This window comes from Leiobunum rupestre, chromosome 2 (genome assembly GCF_980474605.1).
Source record: "Leiobunum rupestre chromosome 2, qqLeiRupe1.1.hap1, whole genome shotgun sequence".
Taxonomy (NCBI): domain Eukaryota; kingdom Metazoa; phylum Arthropoda; class Arachnida; order Opiliones; family Sclerosomatidae; genus Leiobunum; species Leiobunum rupestre.
This window is the reverse complement of record NC_143385.1, coordinates 21,975,099-21,996,027: the sequence shown is the minus strand read 5'-3', so window position 1 is coordinate 21,996,027 and position 20,929 is coordinate 21,975,099. Positions and strand designations below refer to the sequence as shown.

The 20,929-nt window shown below is 34.9% G+C and overlaps 1 protein-coding gene across 1 annotated transcript; it reads left to right on the top strand.

Annotated features, from left to right (window-relative positions):
- The first annotated feature begins 5,035 nt into the window (after positions 1–5,035).
- On the top strand, positions 5,036–7,253 carry LOC149956328 (uncharacterized). The gene is made up of 2 exons (XM_090166858.1): positions 5,036–6,335; positions 6,394–7,253. Exons 1-2 carry the CDS (start codon positions 5,036–5,038, stop codon positions 7,251–7,253), a joined length of 2,160 nt encoding a protein of 719 aa, XP_090022984.1.
- Positions 7,254–20,929: the final 13,676 nt, after the last annotated feature.

Below are 20,929 nucleotides of genomic sequence, written 5' to 3'. Positions count from 1 at the left end.
CAGCAGTTTCATCCTTACCGCCATGTTTACAATTTGGCAAGCAGTGTTGAGTCATTTTGTAATAAATATGACCCACAAATAGTGGTCAATAGTTAAAAATTAAAATCTAAATTCATTAAAGAATTAAAAGTCAAACAAAAGGTATAAGGAAAAGTGTAAAAACTTGAAAATTCGGGCCTTGGTCGGGAGCAATAATTTTTGCTGACACTCACTTGCCGGGTTTTTTTTTAACCTTCTCCAAATTCCATTACTTAGTACAACAATGATATTATCCTCAGGCATCACCACAGTTACAATACTTCAAGCATGAGATTATATTGAAGCCCCTTTTACTATCGCAGACTCATAATAATCATAGTCTCCATTTTTCAAGTCTTCATCATTTTGGATTTGAAGCTTTAGTTTGATATTGGCATTTCGTAGATGTCGTATGGCTACTACTTTATTCGATAATCTATTGGTGGGGTAGTTTTCTTATTAGTTTAATTATAGTACAATTAGCTTCCGGGTAAAATTTTTCATTAAATTAATTAATTATTATCATGCTAATTTCAATCGCCCTTCTAATTAGAGTTCTATTAATATTACTCACCTCTAATTTAGCCTATAAGACCTATAGTATTTTAGAAAAACTCACCTTATTTGAATACAGATTTAACCCCCTTTATAAAAATCCAATTACATTATCTTTACACTTTTTCGTAATTGCCCTAATTTTCATTGTATACGACATCAAAATTGTTATTATCTATTAGAGAATTCTGATCAATAACAATAGTTATATCTGTCATTACTCTTATAACCATTTTAATAATAGGGATTCTACATGAATGTAACGAAGGGGCACTAAATTGAGCTTAAAAGTTAGTATTTAAAATAGAAAATTTAATGTACATTTAAAATTGTACAGCTTACACTTTCTTGATAGTAGTAAACAATTACATTCAGTTTCAGCCTGAAAAAAGGGCAGACCCTATTAATTTAATAGAAACGAAATAGAGGTAACTTATTGTCAATAAGAAAAATGGAACTTATCATATTAGAAGATTTAATTAATTTAAAGCCGCTAACTCTAAAAAATCATATTTTTCTGCATCACTTGAAAGACATTCAAAAGCCAATTACAGATACGGTTTTCTCTATTTATTCTAATATAAAGATCAAATACATGTTTATGAAGAAAGTTGTTGTCGTTTTGTCACGAGGAGGTTATTTATTCAATGTTAATTTTAGGGTTTGACATTTTGAACCAAGTCTTTATTGTTAATTATAAGAATTTATCAATTTCACTTTGATACTTCCTATCAGAATAAAAAAAATCATTACACTATTACTTTTATTTTAATAATAGATTTCAAACGGTTTCTACCAAAAATGATTCCACGTTAAATTGTTAATAGCAATGTATAGGTCGTGAAAACGGCAAATTAAGTTTTTGGCAGTTTTGGATGGTCTAAAATTAACATTTTTATACAATTTTTTTAACGAAAATTCACAATAATAAAATGTAAATTTTCTGTTTCTTATCGGCATTAAATAACTTAATTTTGATTTTGTTTAGGAATTAAAATTCTAGGCAGATCATTTTTCGTTTATGGAAATCATTGAGAAACTTTTTCCGCCAGATTGTGTCACAAAAACTAGAAGATATGTAAGATTTTTAAGTAAATACCAAAACATATCAATTATCAAATCCATAAAACCATGAATAACTTCATAATTCAAAATAAATTTTGATTGTTTGATAATTTATGCTTAATTTTAAATAATAAATAATATTTTTTAATTATAACAATTATGAAACTATGAAGGACTTCATACATTCGAAGTTGCGTTGGTTTCATTATTAAAGGATTATTTAATTATAAGTTGCGAGAGATTAAATTTAATGGTCAACTTTTGTTGTGTCATGGAGTGCTTTCCTTAATAATGTTCGTGAGGTGTGACTTTGGAATACACGATATCAGAGAAGTTAAGGAAAGGGACCATCCGCGCAACCACAAAATTACTAAGGACACTTCAGTTACCTTGTTTTTTAAATTGCTTTATTGAAAATCTAAAAATTTATTATGCGCGACATAAATACATAATTGGCTCTGGGCTGTCATTAAAAATGGTGTTAGCTCTATAGAGCGCACTTCTAAGACCATTGCCCATAAATTATATAAAGAAACAAACAAATGAATTTTATATTATTATTCTCGACACTCTAATGAGGTTGACACCAGGTGGTATCCGCACCTTCTTATTGTCGCTTCTGATTGAACTTTTTAGAATATTCGTTACAAACGATTATATATTTATCTGAAATGGTTTTTTTCTGAAAATCCTAGTAAATTTAACTCACTAAAATCTGATTTCAAAAAATACTAGCTACAAAATTTTGCATCTCCCTTATTTGCAATTATAAGTTCATATCCAGAAATGTTTTCATCGATTTGTTTTCCAAAAATCGAGCATATCCATTTTCTCCTCAATTCAGTGCTATTAGGAACTAAATGAAAACTAATTTTCTCTTCGTCAAGAGTCCGTTTCTTCCCTTTACATTTTTTTTCATTTTCGTGACAATTAGGAACAATGCAAATGGCCATGTTTACACTTTACAGTGCCCACATAAGCCTTGGTATCTTAACCCTAAAAATTGAATTTGAAAATATTTACATTATAATCTAATTTATTTGATATTATTAAAAATTACGTATAAATTAATTTGAACATACCATAAACAAAGTCATTCACAAAAAGCTGCGAAAAAAGCATAACCGGCCGATCAAATCAAACCGTAGCCGATACTCTCGATGATGGAATTCAAAAAATATATAAAAAGAAAACCTTGGCTTGAAAGTGGCGATTTCAAAATCAGAATCCAGAAAGCAGCGCCTCTAACGACAGTCCGTGGCGAACTAAAATGACGGGGAATAATTTTGGGGGAAAAGCACGCGCTGGCCTTTATGTATTTCGGAGTCATCGATTTGAATCAATAAGATGGCTCAGTCAGCAAAGACTTCTTTTATCCCTTATAGTTTGTAACTACCCTTAGATTTGGTTTGTTTTAATATAATTTATTTTATTAAATTAATTGAATTTTAAACAATGAGGTCATTTTGAAATCTAGTTGAATGAAACTTTACTTCTTTGTGTTATATCATCTTAGATGAAGTGAATTTTTAATGTCTTTTGAACATCTTTTTGGTTTGATCCAACATCGACTCCTCTTAACCCAATTGCCGGATTACACATAAACATATTAGCGTGTTTTCATTGTTGAAACTGAAAATACGGTCAATAAAGACCCTATCTTAGTTTAATCTTTTAACCAAGGGAAAACATTTGGAAAAAAACAAGCCATACTCCATTGAGTACGTAACAAATTTACTTATGCAATGTTTCTTTGACGGTGCGAACGAAACTTACATGTACTCAAATAGAGATCACGAAATCAATGCAGAAAATCTCGGCAAAACCAGATGCATATCACTGCGGCATGAATTCACTGGGAAATGCATTTCCGAGAAAAATAATTAAGGATCAATGGTGGAAAGATACATTTGCGACATCAACGAATTAAAAGATTAGAAATCAATATTCAGCATGTAAATCAAAAATATATTAAAAAAAAGTTTAAACACATTTTGTAATACAATCTTATATTAATTTGAAACTAACTAGAAGTTAGTTAATATATTTGTATATATACTATTTACTTCATAACGCATGCCGCATGACAAATAATATATAATTATATATTAAATATTATAAATCGAGATATTTTTAATGCAAAGATTCAGTTTTTGGTGGACCTGGCGAAAAATGTTCAACCATTAATGCGAAAATATACTTCATTTTGATCATAACTGTACGGCAAAAAAATGTTATTAATAATTTTTAAAAATATTTTATTTCTGAATCGTAAGACTTTTAGATGGAAAACACGCTACTCTATAATCTCAATATGACATTTCAAAACCATGTTTTACAGCTACTTTTATAGAATGCCAATTTGAGCATTAATTTTTTGTTTAAAAACTTTGTTTTATTTTGACTCCATTGACTGTTCAGCCAATATGTAACCACGGACTTTATTGAGTGGAGCTCTCACTACAGCGACTGCAATCGAAAAGATGCCTGTTGTGCTGTCGGTCCGTAGCATCGCTGTAGAGTGTTAAAACTCTGGGTTTGTAATTCTAATTGAATTTAATTTTAGGTAAAACTTAATGTAGGACAAAATTTAAAGTATAGTAATGCTAGGAAAAACTAATAATAATTTGGTCTTAAATGTTTCCATGACAAAATATTGTAAAATAGGCCCTTTGGCCTAAAAAGCCAAGAGTCATAAAATAGAGTGGTGGCGGATGGGGAACGATCGAGGATTGCTATTGTCCCGAGTGCAGTTGCACTCATTAAAGTAAACTTGGGCCCAGAGCAGCACCAAGCCCATTTATGACACGCGGGCTCTTTGAGGAGATACCGAAAAATCGCCTCGATAAAAGAGAGAGGGACAATGGGATCCTCCTCGGTTCTGTTCCCGGCCACCATGTTCAAAAACTTGCCTCCAGTTGGAGAAAGTGGCGCTTTAAAAAAGGAATAGCAGGCAGTTGAAATGTGAGACTGGTCGAGAACAGATCTCCTTATTATTTTGTAACTTTACGTATTTTTGCTTCTCTAAAATAAATTGTTGTTGTTTTAACCCGTCTTTATTTTAATCCAGTAACAGTCTCTACATGAGAATCGTTGGTTTTTCAGTCGCTAGCGATTCTAAAATCTAAACGGACTCTCCCTAGTAAATTTAACTTTAACGAGAAAATTAAACGCCATGGTTAGGGTTTTTTTCATGGTGCCGAAACCCGGGACTCATAGCGGACTAACGAACTAGGTAAATCGAACTTGGAAACGGAAAAGCGGGTTTTTGGACTTCCGCGCAGTTGCCGAAAATTGGACATCGGTATCGGATAAATTTATAACGGAATAATAAATAGTATAAAAAACGGAAAGTGACGGAGATCTAGATTTGTTTGGACAGCCTGTATATTTAAAAATGACGGATCGAGAACGGGCGAGAGAAGTGAAAATTCGCGGAACAATACGGACTGCAGCTACTAACTTAGTTAATCAATTAGACGTGCTATTGGGGGAAGCTAGTACTCCAATAGCGGAGTTTGACGACAAGCTAACGCTAATATCGAGAAAGGAGGAAGAATTACTACCCTTGGACGAGAAGATTTTAAAATTTACGGATCGTGACGCAGCCATAGATGAAGAGCTCACCAAGAAAGACGAATACCAAAACAAAATAATGTTGGCGAAGAATAGAGCGATCAGGAGAATCAAGGAATTGGAACAAAGGGCAGCAACAAGAGCAAATAACCCCAGAACTTCGTGTGGGGGAGGAAACTGCGCGAAAGGACAAGAGGATACGAGACTTCCGCCGCTGGTCTTGCCGAAGTTTAGCGGCGACGAGACCGAGTGGAATGGATTTTACAGTTTATTCGAATCTACGGTCAGTGAGAAAAATCTTTCTAAGGTACAAAAATTTAGTTATCTTAAGACATTGTTAGAAGGGGATTCCTTAAAGGTTTTAGGAGGAATGAAACCCTCAAATGAAAATTATGACGAAGCAATTGATTTGTTAAAGAGAAGGTTTGGGCGTGATAATATTGTCGGGTATGCCCATATGAAAAAATTATTAAAATTAGAACCCGTAAGCAGTTCTTCGCATTTGGTCGCCCTTCGCAATTTATACGACACGTGCGAAGTAAACATTAGGAGTTTGCGCGCTCTTGGCATTGATACCGCTGTTAATGGTACATTCCTTTGCCCCAAGCTAATAGGGTGCAAGGCTCGTTTTCCTAGGAATGTGATATTTTCAGATCGCAAAGCAAGCTTAGGGTGTCTGCCACCAGACATTCGACTAAAATATACGGAATATAGAGGGGCATCGGCAGAGGGGGATTTGGACGAACTAATTAGCTTTTTTCGTAAACAAATTGAAAGCAGGGAAACTTGTAAAATGCTCGGAGAAGTATACCAGCCGCAAAGGCGTGAAACTAAACAACCCGATCCACCGAAACGCGTAGATAATTTTAATAGATACAGCCGGTACGACACCAGACCCAAGAATGGTCATATGAGCGCGGCAGCGCTATCGAACAACGTAGTAGCTAAAGCCGTTTACTGCGTATTTTGTAAAGGGCCGTCGCACGCGTCAACATCTTGCACCAAATATACGCTAGATGAGAAGTGGAACATAGTTAAGGAAGCCCGCCGTTGTTTTATCTGTTTAAAATTCAATCATGACTCCAGAAATAGCCACGCTCAATACAATACTTGTAAAATTTGTAAGAGGGCAAATTAAAAGATTTGGAATATCAATGGTGGCTATTGATACTCAATTAGGTTGGGCTCTTCAGGGGCCCACGCGGGACCCCAGTAATTCGGAATTTGGGAGTTTTGGCGTAACAGTTATGAATATCGGATTGGATAAAATAAATAAAAGATTACAGTCCTTTTGGGAGTTGGAAAGTTTAGGAATTAACCCCAAAGAAGAAGAAGATTTCGAAGGGCATCAAGTTTTTAAAAATTTTAAGGATAAATTGAAATTTGAAGATGTTAGATATAGTGTGAGCTTGCCGTGGATTAGGAGAAAAGAAGATTTGGCGGATAACTTCGGGGAAGCGACTAAAAGAATGGGAAGTTTAGTCAGGAAGTTTATGAGAGATCCAGTTTTCTATTCGGATTATAAAAGGGTTATAAATGAACAATTACAAAATGGAATAGCAGCGGTAGTTCAGGAACCTCACATTCGCCCCGCGGGAACCTTTTATCAGCCCCACCAAGCGGTAAAAAGGGAAAACAGTTCTACCACTAAATTGCGGGTGGTTTTAGATGGAACTAGTCACGCCTACGGGACTCCTTCTCTTAACGAATGCGTAGCTAGAGGCCTAAACCTGTACCAAGACATGCTACAACTGCTACTAAGATTCAGACACCACAAAATAGCGATAACGGCCGATATCGAGAAGGCCTTCCTTCAGGTTGCGTTGGAAAGGGAAGATAGAGACAGTGTTCGTTTTTTGTGGGTTAAGGAAGATAATAACGGTAAAATTATTCCTAACGATTACACGGTGCTGTGCATGCAGCGAGTACCCTTTGGCTTAACATGCAGCCCGTTTATTCTCGCAGCGACAATCATAACCCACGCTGATAAATATAAAGATAGCGATCCGGAAATATCAGACATATTACAAAATTGTTAAATTTTAAAAAAGCTGCTACTTCATGACTTAGAAAAAACTTAAAAAGGCCTGGCGTATCATATAGTAAACAATAATAGGCATAAAATTGAATGGGATTCGCTGAGAATGATTTGTAACGAAACTAATTGGTTTAAAAGAAATTTCAAAGAGTCAGTGTTCATTGAACAAGGCGGGAATTTAAATCTGGAAAGTGGCTCAGTTGGAGTAAAAGGTTGGGGTTTATTTAATTTGGATAAATATAAAATTAAAATATAGGTAATTGTATAGAAGAATAGTTAAGGCAGAATTGATACAGTTTTACCTAAAGAATTTGTAGCCCATAAGGTAACTGTTATAAATAGAATTAATTAGTAATGTTGTTGTTTTTTACATATATGTAATTTTGTAAGTTTAAGCATTGTATAATTTTTGAACGATTCTTGTAAATACGTTTTTTTTCTGGGCTACCTAACGGTAGCGTCTTATAGTATTTTTAGTATAAAATGATCTTAACGCGGAGAATCCAGAGAGGCGACCGATAGTCTGGCACGGTATTGCAACACGCGATGAAAGTCCGAGAGTAGGGTTAAAGCTCATTGCCCAATGGTAGAAATATTTTTGGTTTTGTATTCGTGTTAAGGAATCACTTGTAACAGTCACTCGCTGAAGAAGGACCACGGTCCGAAAGCTCCGAATAAAATAAAGTTTTTTTCTAAGTCATGAAGTAGCAGCTTTTTTTAAAATTTAACAATTTAAAATAAACCATGGCTAAAAGATTTAATATTTATAGTTATATTATAAAATGATTTTTACGTGGACGACCTCGCAACGGGTGCGAAAGATGTACAGTCAGGCTACGACTTAGCAAAAAGAGCGTCGGAAATTATGGGAGAAGCTAACATGCGGCTCAGAAAATGGAACTCTAACTCACCCGAATTGATGAAGAAGATAGGAGGGGAAGATAACGACACTGGGGTAGTGGTTAGGTTTGATAGAGAGGTCAATCCTAGTCAGAAAGTCTTAGGGCTACTTTGGAATCCGGAAGCCGATGTATTTACTTTTGACCTATCAAAATTAATGGAAATATTACAAGACGCAACCGCTACAAAAAGATTCATCCTAAGCGCAGTGTCTCAGGTATTTGATCCGATGGGATTTTTGTCTCCTTACACAGTCCGAGCAAAATTTATATTTCAAGCTTTATGGGCGATGACAGATAAATTAGATTGGGACGACAAAATTCCAGGTGAAATGAGCGAAGAGTTTAGTCAGTGGTGCGCTGAGATGACCCATTTAAGTAAATTCAGGATCCATAGATTCTATTATGGGCAAGGCGAAAAGGAATCGAACATTCAAATTCACTGTTTCACTGATGCCAGCGTAAAGGCGTATGCCGCCGTTGTTTACGCGCGCTACCAAACCAAAGAGGGAAGGATAGGCGTCTCTCTCGTAACGTCTAAATGCAGAGTAGCTCCCTTGAAACCCCAGACACTTACATTACCGAGATTAGAGCTAATGGGTTGCATCTAGTTAACGCGGTTGAACCAGTTTTCGGAAAAAACGGTGTCGAGATAAAAATGTGGACCGATTCGCAAATTGCTTTGTATTGGATCAAAGGAAATAATTGGAAACCTTTCGTTCAAAATCGAGTGTCCGAAATTAAGAAATTCGTAGATCCTTCTTGTTGGCGACACGTCCCAGGGCTAGAAAATCCGGCGGACATACCGACCAGAGGAGCTAGGGTGAAGGACGTAATCGAGGGAAAGTGGTTTGGTTGCGTCAAAACGAACATCAATGGCCTACCGAAAACTCCAAATTATGTAATGAAGAAGAAGAGGTGGAGCGTCGAAAAACAGTGATGGCAGTGACGTTGTACGCACCAACGGGAATTCAGAATATTATAGACCTAATGAAATACAGCAGTATAACAAAGGTTTTTAGAATAACGGCTCTGATGGCTAGATTTACCAAAGGGACTAGAAAAATAGATCGATGCGAGGGCCCAGTTACCGCCGAAGAAATAGCCAGGGCGGAGGAAAAATGGATAAGAGATATACAAAAAGAGGATTTCAAGGAAGAAACAGAGAGTTTAAGGGGAAATCGGAAGCTATCTAAACAATCAAGTATTATGACGTTGAAACCCAAGTTAAATGATCAGGGAATACTTTGCGTTGGAAGTAGATTAGGCGAGTCAGAATTTAGCTATAGTCAGAAATACCCGATAATTATTAACCAAAAGCCAAGGATTGCGGAATTATTAATGAGAAGAAGCCACGAAGAAATAATGCATGGTGGTATTCAGGCGACCATAACTCAGGTCAGAGAGAGATATTGGGTCACCGCTGCCCGCCAATTAGCGCGAAAAATAGTAAAAGACTGTCTAATATGTAAAAAATTTACAGCAAAGCCGTGCGACGCAACCACGGGTCAATTACCTCGCGAAAGAATAACGGAATCGCCACCGTTTACAGTTGTCGGCGTAGACTTCGCCGGACCCGTATTCGTGAAATCACCAGGAGGTCCAGTTAAATCTTACATTTGTTTATTTACATGCGCTGTGACGCGCGCGACTCATCTGGAACTGGTACCGTTGTTGTCAGCTTACGAATTCTTACTAGCCTTTCGCAGAATGGTATCACTGCGTGGAATCCCTAACCTAATTGTTAGCGACAACGCAAAAACATTTAACGCGCGAGCAAAGATCTACAGCTAATGTGGCGAAATCTTAACAGCGTCGAAGTTAAGCAGTTTTTTGGAAATAAGGGAGTAGAGTGGAAGTTTATTGCGGAAAGAGCCAGTTGGTGGGAAGGCTGCTGGGAGAGAATGGTGAGATCAACGAAAACGACCCTTAAAAAGGTTCTCGGTAAAGCTTCCCTCACTTATCCAGAACTGGAGACCCTGCTCACGGAGACCGAAGCCGTGATTAACGCGAGACCGATAACATACGTTTTTAATGACGCTCAAGAGCCAGAACCCCTGACCCCCTCACACTTTATTCTTGGAAAAAGGGGGATCTGTTTACCCCCACAGGGAAAGGATGATGCGTTGCAGCTAACAATAACAGCGGAAAAAAGATGCTTATACGAGTTAAACATCGAGACGCGCTGATGAAAAGACTTTGGAACCGTTGGCGTCACGAATACCTGTTGGAGCTGCGCAACGCCCATTACAGTAGTTTAGCTAAACGAGATGTAAAAATAAAGGTCGGGGACGTAATGATAGTACAAGATGACAAATTACCGCGTCAAATGTGGAAACTGGGGCTGGTGACTAAACTTGTTGAAGGTCGCGAGACTCGTGAGGGATGTATTAGATCGTGTTGGGTACGAATGTCAAACGGCAGCGAAATCAGGCGACCAATCCAACTGCTTTATAAATTGGAGGTTAATAAGTAATAAGAAAATGAGGTTGTAAATACTTTGGTATTGGTTGTCAAACTTTCATTGAATTGTTTTTTATTAATGTACATGATAATGTTTTATTAGCGTATAGTGTTGTTATTTTTGTATAACTGGTATGATGTATCGTAGGAAAGAAAAATTTCATTTTTTTTGTTATTCTTGATTTCAATTATCTCTGTGAACAATTCTAATTTGAACTCTTTATTGGACATTTATATTTCAGTAATTTGAACTTAATAACTATTGTGTAACACTGGCGTGTTACGGTGGGGAGTGTTAAAACTCTGGGTTTGTAATTCTAATTGAATTTAATTTTAGGTAAAACTTAATGTAGGACAAAATTTAAAGTATATGAATGCTAGGAAAAACTAATAATAATTTGGTCTAAAATGTTTCCATGACAAAATATTGTAAAATAGGCCCTTTGGCCTAAAAAGCCAAGAGTCATAAAATAGAGTGGTGGCGGATGGGGAACGATCGAGGATTGCTATTGTCCCGAGTGCAGTTGCACTCATTAAAGTAAACTTGGGCCCAGAGCAGCACCAAGCCCATTTATGACACGCGGGCTCTTTGAGGAGATACCGAAAAATCGCCTCGATAAAAGAGAGAGGGACAATGGGATCCTCCTCGGTTCTGTTCCCGGCCACCATGTTCAAAAACTTGCCTCCAGTTGGAGAAAGTGGCGCTGTAAAAAAGGAATAGCAGGCATTTGAAATGTGAGACTGGTCGAGAACTGATCTCTTTATTATTTTGTAACTTTACGTATTTTTGCTTCTCTAAAATAAATTGTTGTTGTTTTAACCCGTCTTTATTTTAATCCAGTAACAGTCTCTATATGAGAATCGTTGGTTTTTCAGTCGCTAGCGATTCTAAAATCTAAACGGACTCTCCCTAGTAAATTTAACTTTAACGAGAAAATTAAACGCCACGGTTAGGGTTTTTTCATAGAGTTTAAGGGGGCGCGTAAATGAAGGGGAGCTAAAGCGACTTCAATGGAAAAGATGCTGTCGAGCTGACGTTCGGGGTCGATTAAGTTGGCCCCCTTTTTTTGATTTCCCAGAAAATATCTCTATCAATTTTATGCACCCACAATGCGACAATTAAAATTAAAAGGGGTGCTAAATTAACGTCAGCCCCCATAATTTCGTTATTCAACTAGGATACAATATCATAGCCACTACATGTCAATGCGAAGAAATGCGAGAGATATAATTTTGATTGCAAAAAAAGTTTATGAAAAAATTAATAGAGAAAGTGGGGGGCTAACTTAACAGTAACCCCCCATATTAATTCATAATTTTAATTCAGCATAATATAAAGAGACGTCAATGCGAATTAATGCGACACTATTTTTAACGAATGCGACAAATTAGGTTATGAGATAATAGACAAAAGAAAAAAGGGGGCTTATTTAATGGCAGCCCCAAAATATAAAAAATAAATTATAAAAAAAAATAAATTACGTCGTTAACGCGGACCAATGCGACAACCATTTTTCCAAATGCAACATCAATAAAAATAGTTCTTCGTAACCAGATTGGAATGTGACCAGTAATAGATAAAATTAAATGGGGGCTAATTTAATGGCAGCACCCAAATTTTAAATATATACTTTATAAAAAAAATTACGTCGTTAACGCGGACCAATGAGACAACCATTTCTTCAAATGCGACATCAATAGAAATAATTCTTCCTAACCAGATTGTTATGTGTCCAATAATAGATAAAAAGGGGGCTTATTTAATGGCAGCCCCCAAAATACAAAAAAATAAGTTAAAAAAATTACTTTACGTTCTTAACGCTAACCAATGCGACAATCATTTTTACAAATGCGGCAGCAATAGAAACATTTCTTCCTAACCAGATTTTTTTGTGACCAATAATTGATAAAAACGGGGGTTAATTTAATGGCAGCCCCCAAAATACCAAAAAAAGTTTAAAAAAATTACTTTACGTCCTTAACGCTAACCAATGCGACAATCATTTTCCAAATGCGACAGCAATAGAAATAGTTCTTCCTAACCAGATTGGAATATGACCAATAATAGTTAAAAAAAATGGCTAGTTTAATGGCAGCCCCCAAAATATAATAAAGAAGTTTAAAAAAATAATTTGCGTGCTTAACGCTAATTAACGCGACAATCATTTTTTAAAATGCGACATCAATAGGAAGAGTATTTCTTAACCAGAATTTTTTTATCAGAATTAGAAAAAAAAAACAATCTAAGGAGACGTCAATCAAATTAATGCAACACTATTTTACACGAATGCAACAAATTAGGTAAAGTAAAAAGCTTATTTATTGGTAACCTCAGAATATTAAAAATTGAAAAAAATATTAAATTATGTCTTTAACGCGGTCCAATGCGACAACACCTTTATTAATTGCGTGGTCAACCTCTTTAATACAACGACAAGGGCAATTCTGTAGTTTATTACAATAATTTAAGTTATGAATCTTTATACACTTATCTATTGGTTGGCCACTTGGACTAATTGAGAATGGGATGTGGCAAGTTTTTGTTAAATTGAAGCTTAACAAATGGTCGTCTAGCATATTCTTAATAACGTTAATTCCTATATTCGCTTTATCATAAACTTCTGACCAAGTTTTCCCGCGATACAGTTTTACCATATCATCAGCAAAAGAATCGGAGTGGTCAGAATAGTTATCATCACATAGCTCATTTACATAGACCAGAAATAAAATTGGACCTAGGACTGTACCTTGCGGAATTCCGCAGCTGCTTTATATTTTCCCAATTCTGACCACTCCTTTCCCAAGATTCAAGTAATTACCTCTCCGAGGGGACAAAGTCCCCTAGGAGGGGTTATACAACGACCGTGTCTGTCTGTGGGTCGGTCGGTGGGTGGATCTGTCTGTGGGTCTGTGGGTCTGTCAGGCCTGCGAACGCGTTCGCATTTTCGGTGCAAAGTGTAATCACTGCGTACGCAGTTTCTCAAAGGGTTGGCAAAACCACCGTGTGACGGTGAGCGTTAACGGATGCATTTGCGGTTTGGTTTGGATGGTGTTTTTTCGCTCACCGTCGTGACGGTTTGGTGTATTACGTTTTTGTAATGTTTATGCGTAGGTTGTGAGTGTTGAATTTGTTGTGTTTGTGTTCTGATGGTTGTGCATGTTGAGTCTGTTGTGTTTATATGGGCGTTTTCTCTCCAACTTCTTCTTAATGACTTTGGGACGGACCGAGTGCTGAGTGTAATGCTACCTCTCAACGTCCAATGGCAGGGTTTCCACCAGTTGTACACGGTATTCGTCTTAGCATCAATTTGCGATCGCATCGGGCGGGATTTGAACCCGAGACCTCCTGATTGACAGGCGGACGTTCTACCACAGAACCACCGACACTTGTTACGCCTTATTGAAAATTAGACCTTCAGCTTTATCGGAAGCGTATTTAATAGAGTACGAAATTTTGGTTTAATTGAAATAGAATTGAAATTGAAATTATTGCATCGAAGAAATTCTAATTTAGCGTTTCTCTATTGATTAAAAACAAATGCGCCACCCAGGTTTCGAACCCAGACTATTCGGCTTGGCAGTCGAGCGCTCTACCACAGAACCACCGATAGCTGCTTAGATTCACTGAAATTAAGACAGGCATCGTAAGCATAATAGGTAATAAAGTCTTTTTTTATTAATGAATTTATGAAGGCCTAATCTGGTATTTTTTAAAGGTTAAATCTTGTTTTAGCGCAGTCAGCCGAGATTAGAGGGTTAAAGGGTAGACCCTGTGGGTGGTCCACTTTCTTAACGACCTATATATAGTTCTGTTAATTCAAAGGAGATAATTTAACGTTAATTGCTTTAAGAGCTGGCGGTTAGTCAAGTGGCTCTCTTAGCTTTGTTGATGGTAAGGTTTTTGCTTCTTGTAAATACATTTGGTGTGGATATTTGGATATCTACGATTTCTAACGCAGTCAATGATTTCTTGGGTGTGCGAGTCATTATATGATATTGGAAATTGGATGGCATTGGTCTTTTTCATGTGGTATGTGTCACAACGTCAACAGGAAGTGAACGAGTCATCCACTACCAGATATCTACGGTATCTTCATCAAGGGCGAGTGTTGAAATAAAATGAGCGTTAAAGATGCGGCAAGTATTTCGTAAGCGAGTAATTCCAAAAAGCCTCTGTAGATATTTCTTTCATTAAAATTTGCTTCGTATTATATTTAACTGCTAAACTTGTTCTGTAAAAGGGTTTAATTCAATTGTGCATTGTTATAGTACGTCTAACTTACTGTTGTAACTACTTAACTTATGATATTCTGAATAAATTAAAATTGGTCGTTTCGTCTCAATTATTTTAATTATAATTTAAATTTTATACCGGGCGGGATAGAAATGGGTTAATATTTTTAACAAATAACTCTAAATTGCGGAGATATATCTTTAAGGGTTATCTCGAGAAATTAATACCACTAGGGACAATTCTTCCGAGGAGAGGTATATTTTGGCTTGCCAACTTGTTTTTAAACCACAATAGAGGGAGACCACGAATACCAATTTTTTCTAGTTTTTTAATTAGAATGTCATGACTTACTGTGTCAAACGCCTTGGCTAAGTCTAGAAAAATTGCCAAAACTTTATCTCCGCTATTTAAACAACGCAGAATATATTCGTAAAAACTTGATAAACAATCGTTTGTTGACTTATTTTTTTGGAAACCGTATAGAGTATTTGAGATTAATTTAAAACGAGTAAAAAACGAAATTTATTGAAAGTATAGAAATTGGTCGGTAATTCGTGGCCTCTTCTTTACATCCAGTTTTGAACATGGGGATAATCTCAGCAATTTTACAGGAAGTTGGAAAAATTCCCGTGGATTAACTTAAATTTATTAAATAGTTAAAGGTATACATATTAAATTAATCGTTTTTTTAGATAATTGCGGTTATTTTGTCACTGCCACAAGTATTTGAATTTTTTAATTCATTAATAGAGCGCTTTATATCGTATTCGTTTATTGGTTTTATACAAAAGTGAGTAACTATTTCTGTGTGAAGGGTGTAATTTCTGTTGGCCATTTGATTTTTTGGTATGTTTTTTATTAAATTATCCCCAACAGTAGAGAAAAAATCATTAAACGTGTTTACCATTTCTTAAGTATTTGTAGCTAAGTTAAGTTGTTTATTTTTAACCTTAATGTTATTTATATTGTTCGTCTTTTTTGATTAGGGTTAATAATTTATTCGTATCATTAGCTGCATTATTAAGTTTTTTACTGTAGTAATTTTCCTTTGTTGTTTTGTAAGGGACGTTAAATTAAGTTTATAATTCGTATAGTATTTTTAACGCTTGAATTGACGGGCTCATTTTTTAAGCGTTGATTTAGTTTATTTCTTTTTTCAATATTTATGATGAGACCATTTGTAATCCACGGCTTTAGCTTGCGTCTTCTTTTTGATATGACTTTTGATTTTTTAGCCGACTCCAAATAAAATTTAATGTTACCTATAAAATGACTTAAAGCACTATCGACGTCCTGAGAATTATATACATTTTCCCAAGTTTCAAAGCTCAACAGCATTTTTAATTTATCATAATCAACAGTAATCTTTTCATAGCAAGAAATAATCTTGTTTTTGGCGATGGATAATTCTATAATGGTTGCGGAATGGTCCGTAATATTTGTATTTAATATATATGAACTTACAACAAAATTCGAGCTCAACTTAACAAATATGTGGTCTAAACATGACATTAAAGTACCAGATGACCTTGTAATATCATTTATACAATTAGGGTAGCTAAAAAAGGAAAGAATGTCTAAATATTCGTTTATTAGTGCGTTTCCACTTTTCAAAATGTTAATATTGATGTCACCTAGTAATAAAATATTTTTATGTTACTATAATGCGATATTTCGGCCTCAAGCCCAAGTAAAAAAAATTATATCAGAGTTAGGAGATCTATATATTGCGAGACATCTTGTTGGCTGAATCCAAAATTCACACGATACGTCTAATCTTAGGCACCCTGAGACTCCGACACTAATTTCATCACAAGTAACATTGAATATATCATTTACATCAACAATAATTCCGTCATTTTGATTAAAAAACTTTGTAGTACAAAATTTATTGTAACCTGGTATATCAAAAACATTTGGATCTTTTCGTTGTAACCAACATTCAGTCAAAACTATTATTTGTAAATGTTTTTTAGAAGCGTTAGGGTTAGTAGAGAGACATCGAAGTCATTAGTAGATAAATTTAGATATTCATTGGTGGATTATGTTTTAGTATTCTTAATTACCAAAGTTTAAGTATATAAACTATATATAGGTTTAATGCTGTTTAAGGTCGTTTAGCGATTTTATTCGAATAGCAATTTGGTTATAATCTTTACGTAGAAATATCTTGCCATCATTGGTCCATACGTATTTATGTTGTTTGGCCTTGGCTAGCTGCTTGGACTCATACAAAAAAAAATTATTAGCAGGTGTTAGGTGGTCATTCATTTATATTTTAGTATTTTTTAAGGAAGTGTCAATATTGTATGCAGTCAGGCCTTTTTTTGCCGTAAATTGCTTAAGTCAAAGTTCGCGTACTTTCTTAATAGAAAAATGGATTCTAATAATAGTAAGGTTCTTAGTACCCTGTGGCAGTCTATATAAATTCACAATCTCGTTATGATCATATTTGACACCTATTTCCCCTGCTACTGCTTTTAGAATTTCACTTCATTGTTCATTATTAGTTTGTTCAATTCCAGTTAGCTCCAGATTTAATAAAAGCTTATCATGTGCGATAACATTGATTTTGCTTTCGTGATCTATTAACTTAGCTTCTAGCTCCTTATTTTTTATCTTTTCTAATCAATCTTACGTCATCGCATACTGTTTTAAGGGTTTTACTAAAATCATCAAATTTGTCAGAACAGAATTGCATAGATGTCTCAATATTGTCTATTTTATGAAGTTTTTTTTCAATTTTCGCAATCTTCTTTACTTCAGTTTGAATTTGATCGAGAGCCACCATTTTAGTTAAAATATGACTTACGTTATTCATTAGGAGCTGTAGGTCACCATGTTGTATTTCTTCAACAGCGTTATCTGCACCTTTGGCTGGGTTTTTACATTCATCGCATTTCCATATCATTTTCTGGGCGCCTAATTTTCGAAGATTTTCCTCGGTTTTAACAATAGGGTGTTTAAAAAAAATGCAAATATCGAAATGTTTTGGTGCACATTGATTTTCTCGTTCATTTTGGTCGGAAAATGACACAGGAAAAATTTAACGTACATTCATTAATATTTAGGACTGCCTCAACGAGCTAAAGTTTTACCATTATAAACAAACCCATTTATAACAAAAAAAATAATGATGTCACTCAAATACTTTAACTGAACGAAATATTTAATATTTATTACTTACTTAAATTAACACAGGGTTTATTATAGCAATGAGTACCGGTACACAATAAAATAATTGGCAGAAATCCCCACAAAACCAGGTCCTAACTTGTGATTTTCAGCAGTTATAACCTGGTTTAGTGGGGCTTTCTGCGAAATATTTTGTTGTGTACCGGTACTTATTTCTATAATAAACCTTATAAAAACCTAAATAAGTAATAAATATTAAATTTTTCGTTCAAGTAAAGTATTTGAGTGACATAACTGATTTTTGCTTATAAATGGGTTAGTTCATAGTGGTAAAATTTAACCTCGTTTAGGCAGTCCTAAATATTAATGAAATAACCTAACATTTTTCGTGGGTCATGTTCTCATCAAAATGAACAAGAAAATCCATGTGCACCAAAACATTTCGATATTTGCATTTTTTTGAACCACCCTAGCCTACAAGTTACGTGAAAGAACTCATTACACTCCGTACACTCTACAGCCTCTTTAGCATTGTTTATCAAATCTTTACATTTACTACACGTCGACATTATTTTTTATCTATAAGCAATTGTCTAATCTACTAGACGAGAGCGGGACTTTTTGCGACCGTTCACAATGAACCCCAGTCAAATACTTACGTATTCGTTTATATTGATGTCGCATTCGTTTATATTGATGTCGCATTCGTTTATAATGATATAACATTCATTTATATTGATGTCGCATTCGTCTACATTGATGTCGCATTCATTTATATTGATGTCACAATCGTTTATATTGATGTCGCATTCGTTTATAATGATGTCACATTCGTTTACATTGATGTCGCATTCGTTTATATTGGTTTCGCATTAATTTAAAATGATGTCCCATTTATTTAAATTGATGTCGCATTCGTTTATATTTATGTCGCATTAACTTAAAATGATGTCGCATTCATTTTATGGTTTCGCATTAAAAGGATTCGCATTAATTTAAAATAAGGTCGCATTAATTTAAAATAAGGTCGCATTCATTTAAAATGTGGTCGCAATTCATTTAAAATGTAGTCGCATTCATTTATATTAATGTCGCATTCATTTATATTGATGTCGTATTTATTTATATTGATGTTACACTCATTTATATTGATGTAACATTTATTTATATTGATGTCGCATTCACTTAAAATGATGTCCCATTCATTTAAAATAAGGTCACATTCATTAAAATGATGTCGCAAGCATTCACCCAGATGTCGCTTTCGAATCGAGATGATTCGTAATCATATGCAATCGGTGCTCTCAGTTTTCTTGAATAAAACTATCGCTTCTAAAACACAAATGAAGTGCATTTAGTAATCAGATTCGCAGGTATTATATGTTGTCGCAATTAATAAAGGTGTTGTCGCATTGGTCCGCGTTAAAGACATTTAATATTTTTTCAATTTTTAATATTCTGAGGCTACCAATAAATTAGCTTTTTACTTTACCTAATTTGTTGCATTCGTGTACAATAGTGTTGCATTAATTTGATTGACGTCTCCTTAGATTGTTTTTTTTTCTAATTCTGATCCAAAAATTCTGGTTAAAAAATACTCTTTCTATTGATGTCGCATTTGGAAAAACGATTGTCGCGTTAATTGGCGTTAAACACGCAAATTATTTTTAAACTTCTTTATTATATTTTGGGGGCTGCCATTAAACTAGCCATTTTTTTATCTATTATTGGTCACATAACAATCTGGTTAGGAAGAACTATTTCTATTGATGTCGCATTTTAAGAAATAAATTGTCGCATTGGTTAGCGTTAAGGACGTAATGTAATTTTTTAACTATTTTTTGTATTTTGGGGGCTGCCTTTAAACTAGCCATTTTTTTATCTATTATTGCTCACATAACAATCTGGTTAGGAAGAACTATTTCTATTGATGTCGCATTTTAAGAAATGATTGTCACATTGGTCCGCGTTAACGACGTATTTTTTTTACAAATTATATATTTAAAATTTGGGTGCTGCCATTAAATAAGCCCCCATTTAATTTTATCTATTAATGGTCACATTCCAATCTGGTTACGAAGAACTATTTTTATTGATGTCGTATTTGGAAAAATGGTTGTCGCATTGGTCCGCGTTAACGACGTTATTTAATGTTTTTAACTTATTTTTTATATTTCCGCGGCTGCCATTAAATAAGCACCATTTTTCGTTTGTCTATTATCTCATAACCTAATTTGTCGTATTCGTTAAAAATAGGGTCGCATTAATTCGCATTGACGTCTCTTTATATTAAGGTTAATAAAAAGTATGAATTAATATGAGGGGGTGACTGTTAAGCTAGCCACCCACTTTCTCTATTAATTTTCTCATAAACTATTTTTTCGCAATCAAAATTATATCTGTTGCATTTCTTCGCATTGACATGTAGTAGCTATGATATTGTATCCTAGTTGAATAACGAAATATTGGGGGCTGACGTTAATTTATCCCCCTTTTAATTTTAATTATATCTCGTTAATGGATAAGTCGCATCTCTTGTTCTTGTTGTCGCATTTTGTCACAATATGGGAGAAATTTTCTGGGAAATCAAAAAAGGGGGGCCAACTTAATCGACCCTGTCGTTCGGCTGTTCCTCGCGCAGCGTAAGTGGAGCGGGTAAATGGAGGGGAGCAGAGAAACGTTAGCAAATATATAGGCTGGTAAATAAAGGAAAGCATTAGAACATAGGAAAATTTATTAAATAAAGGAAGAATGGTTATCCTGCAACGACTGTATAAATTACTAATCCTACCTCTCATTCTATAATTCATGGTGAAACTCTTATTCTTTTTTATTATTGATGGGTATAAATCCAGGATTGTCAAAAGTGGGCCCGTGCCTTTAAAAAATACAACAAGAGGCCAAACCTAGGCCGTTCAGGCAACATAGGGCCTAGTTATCTGTACA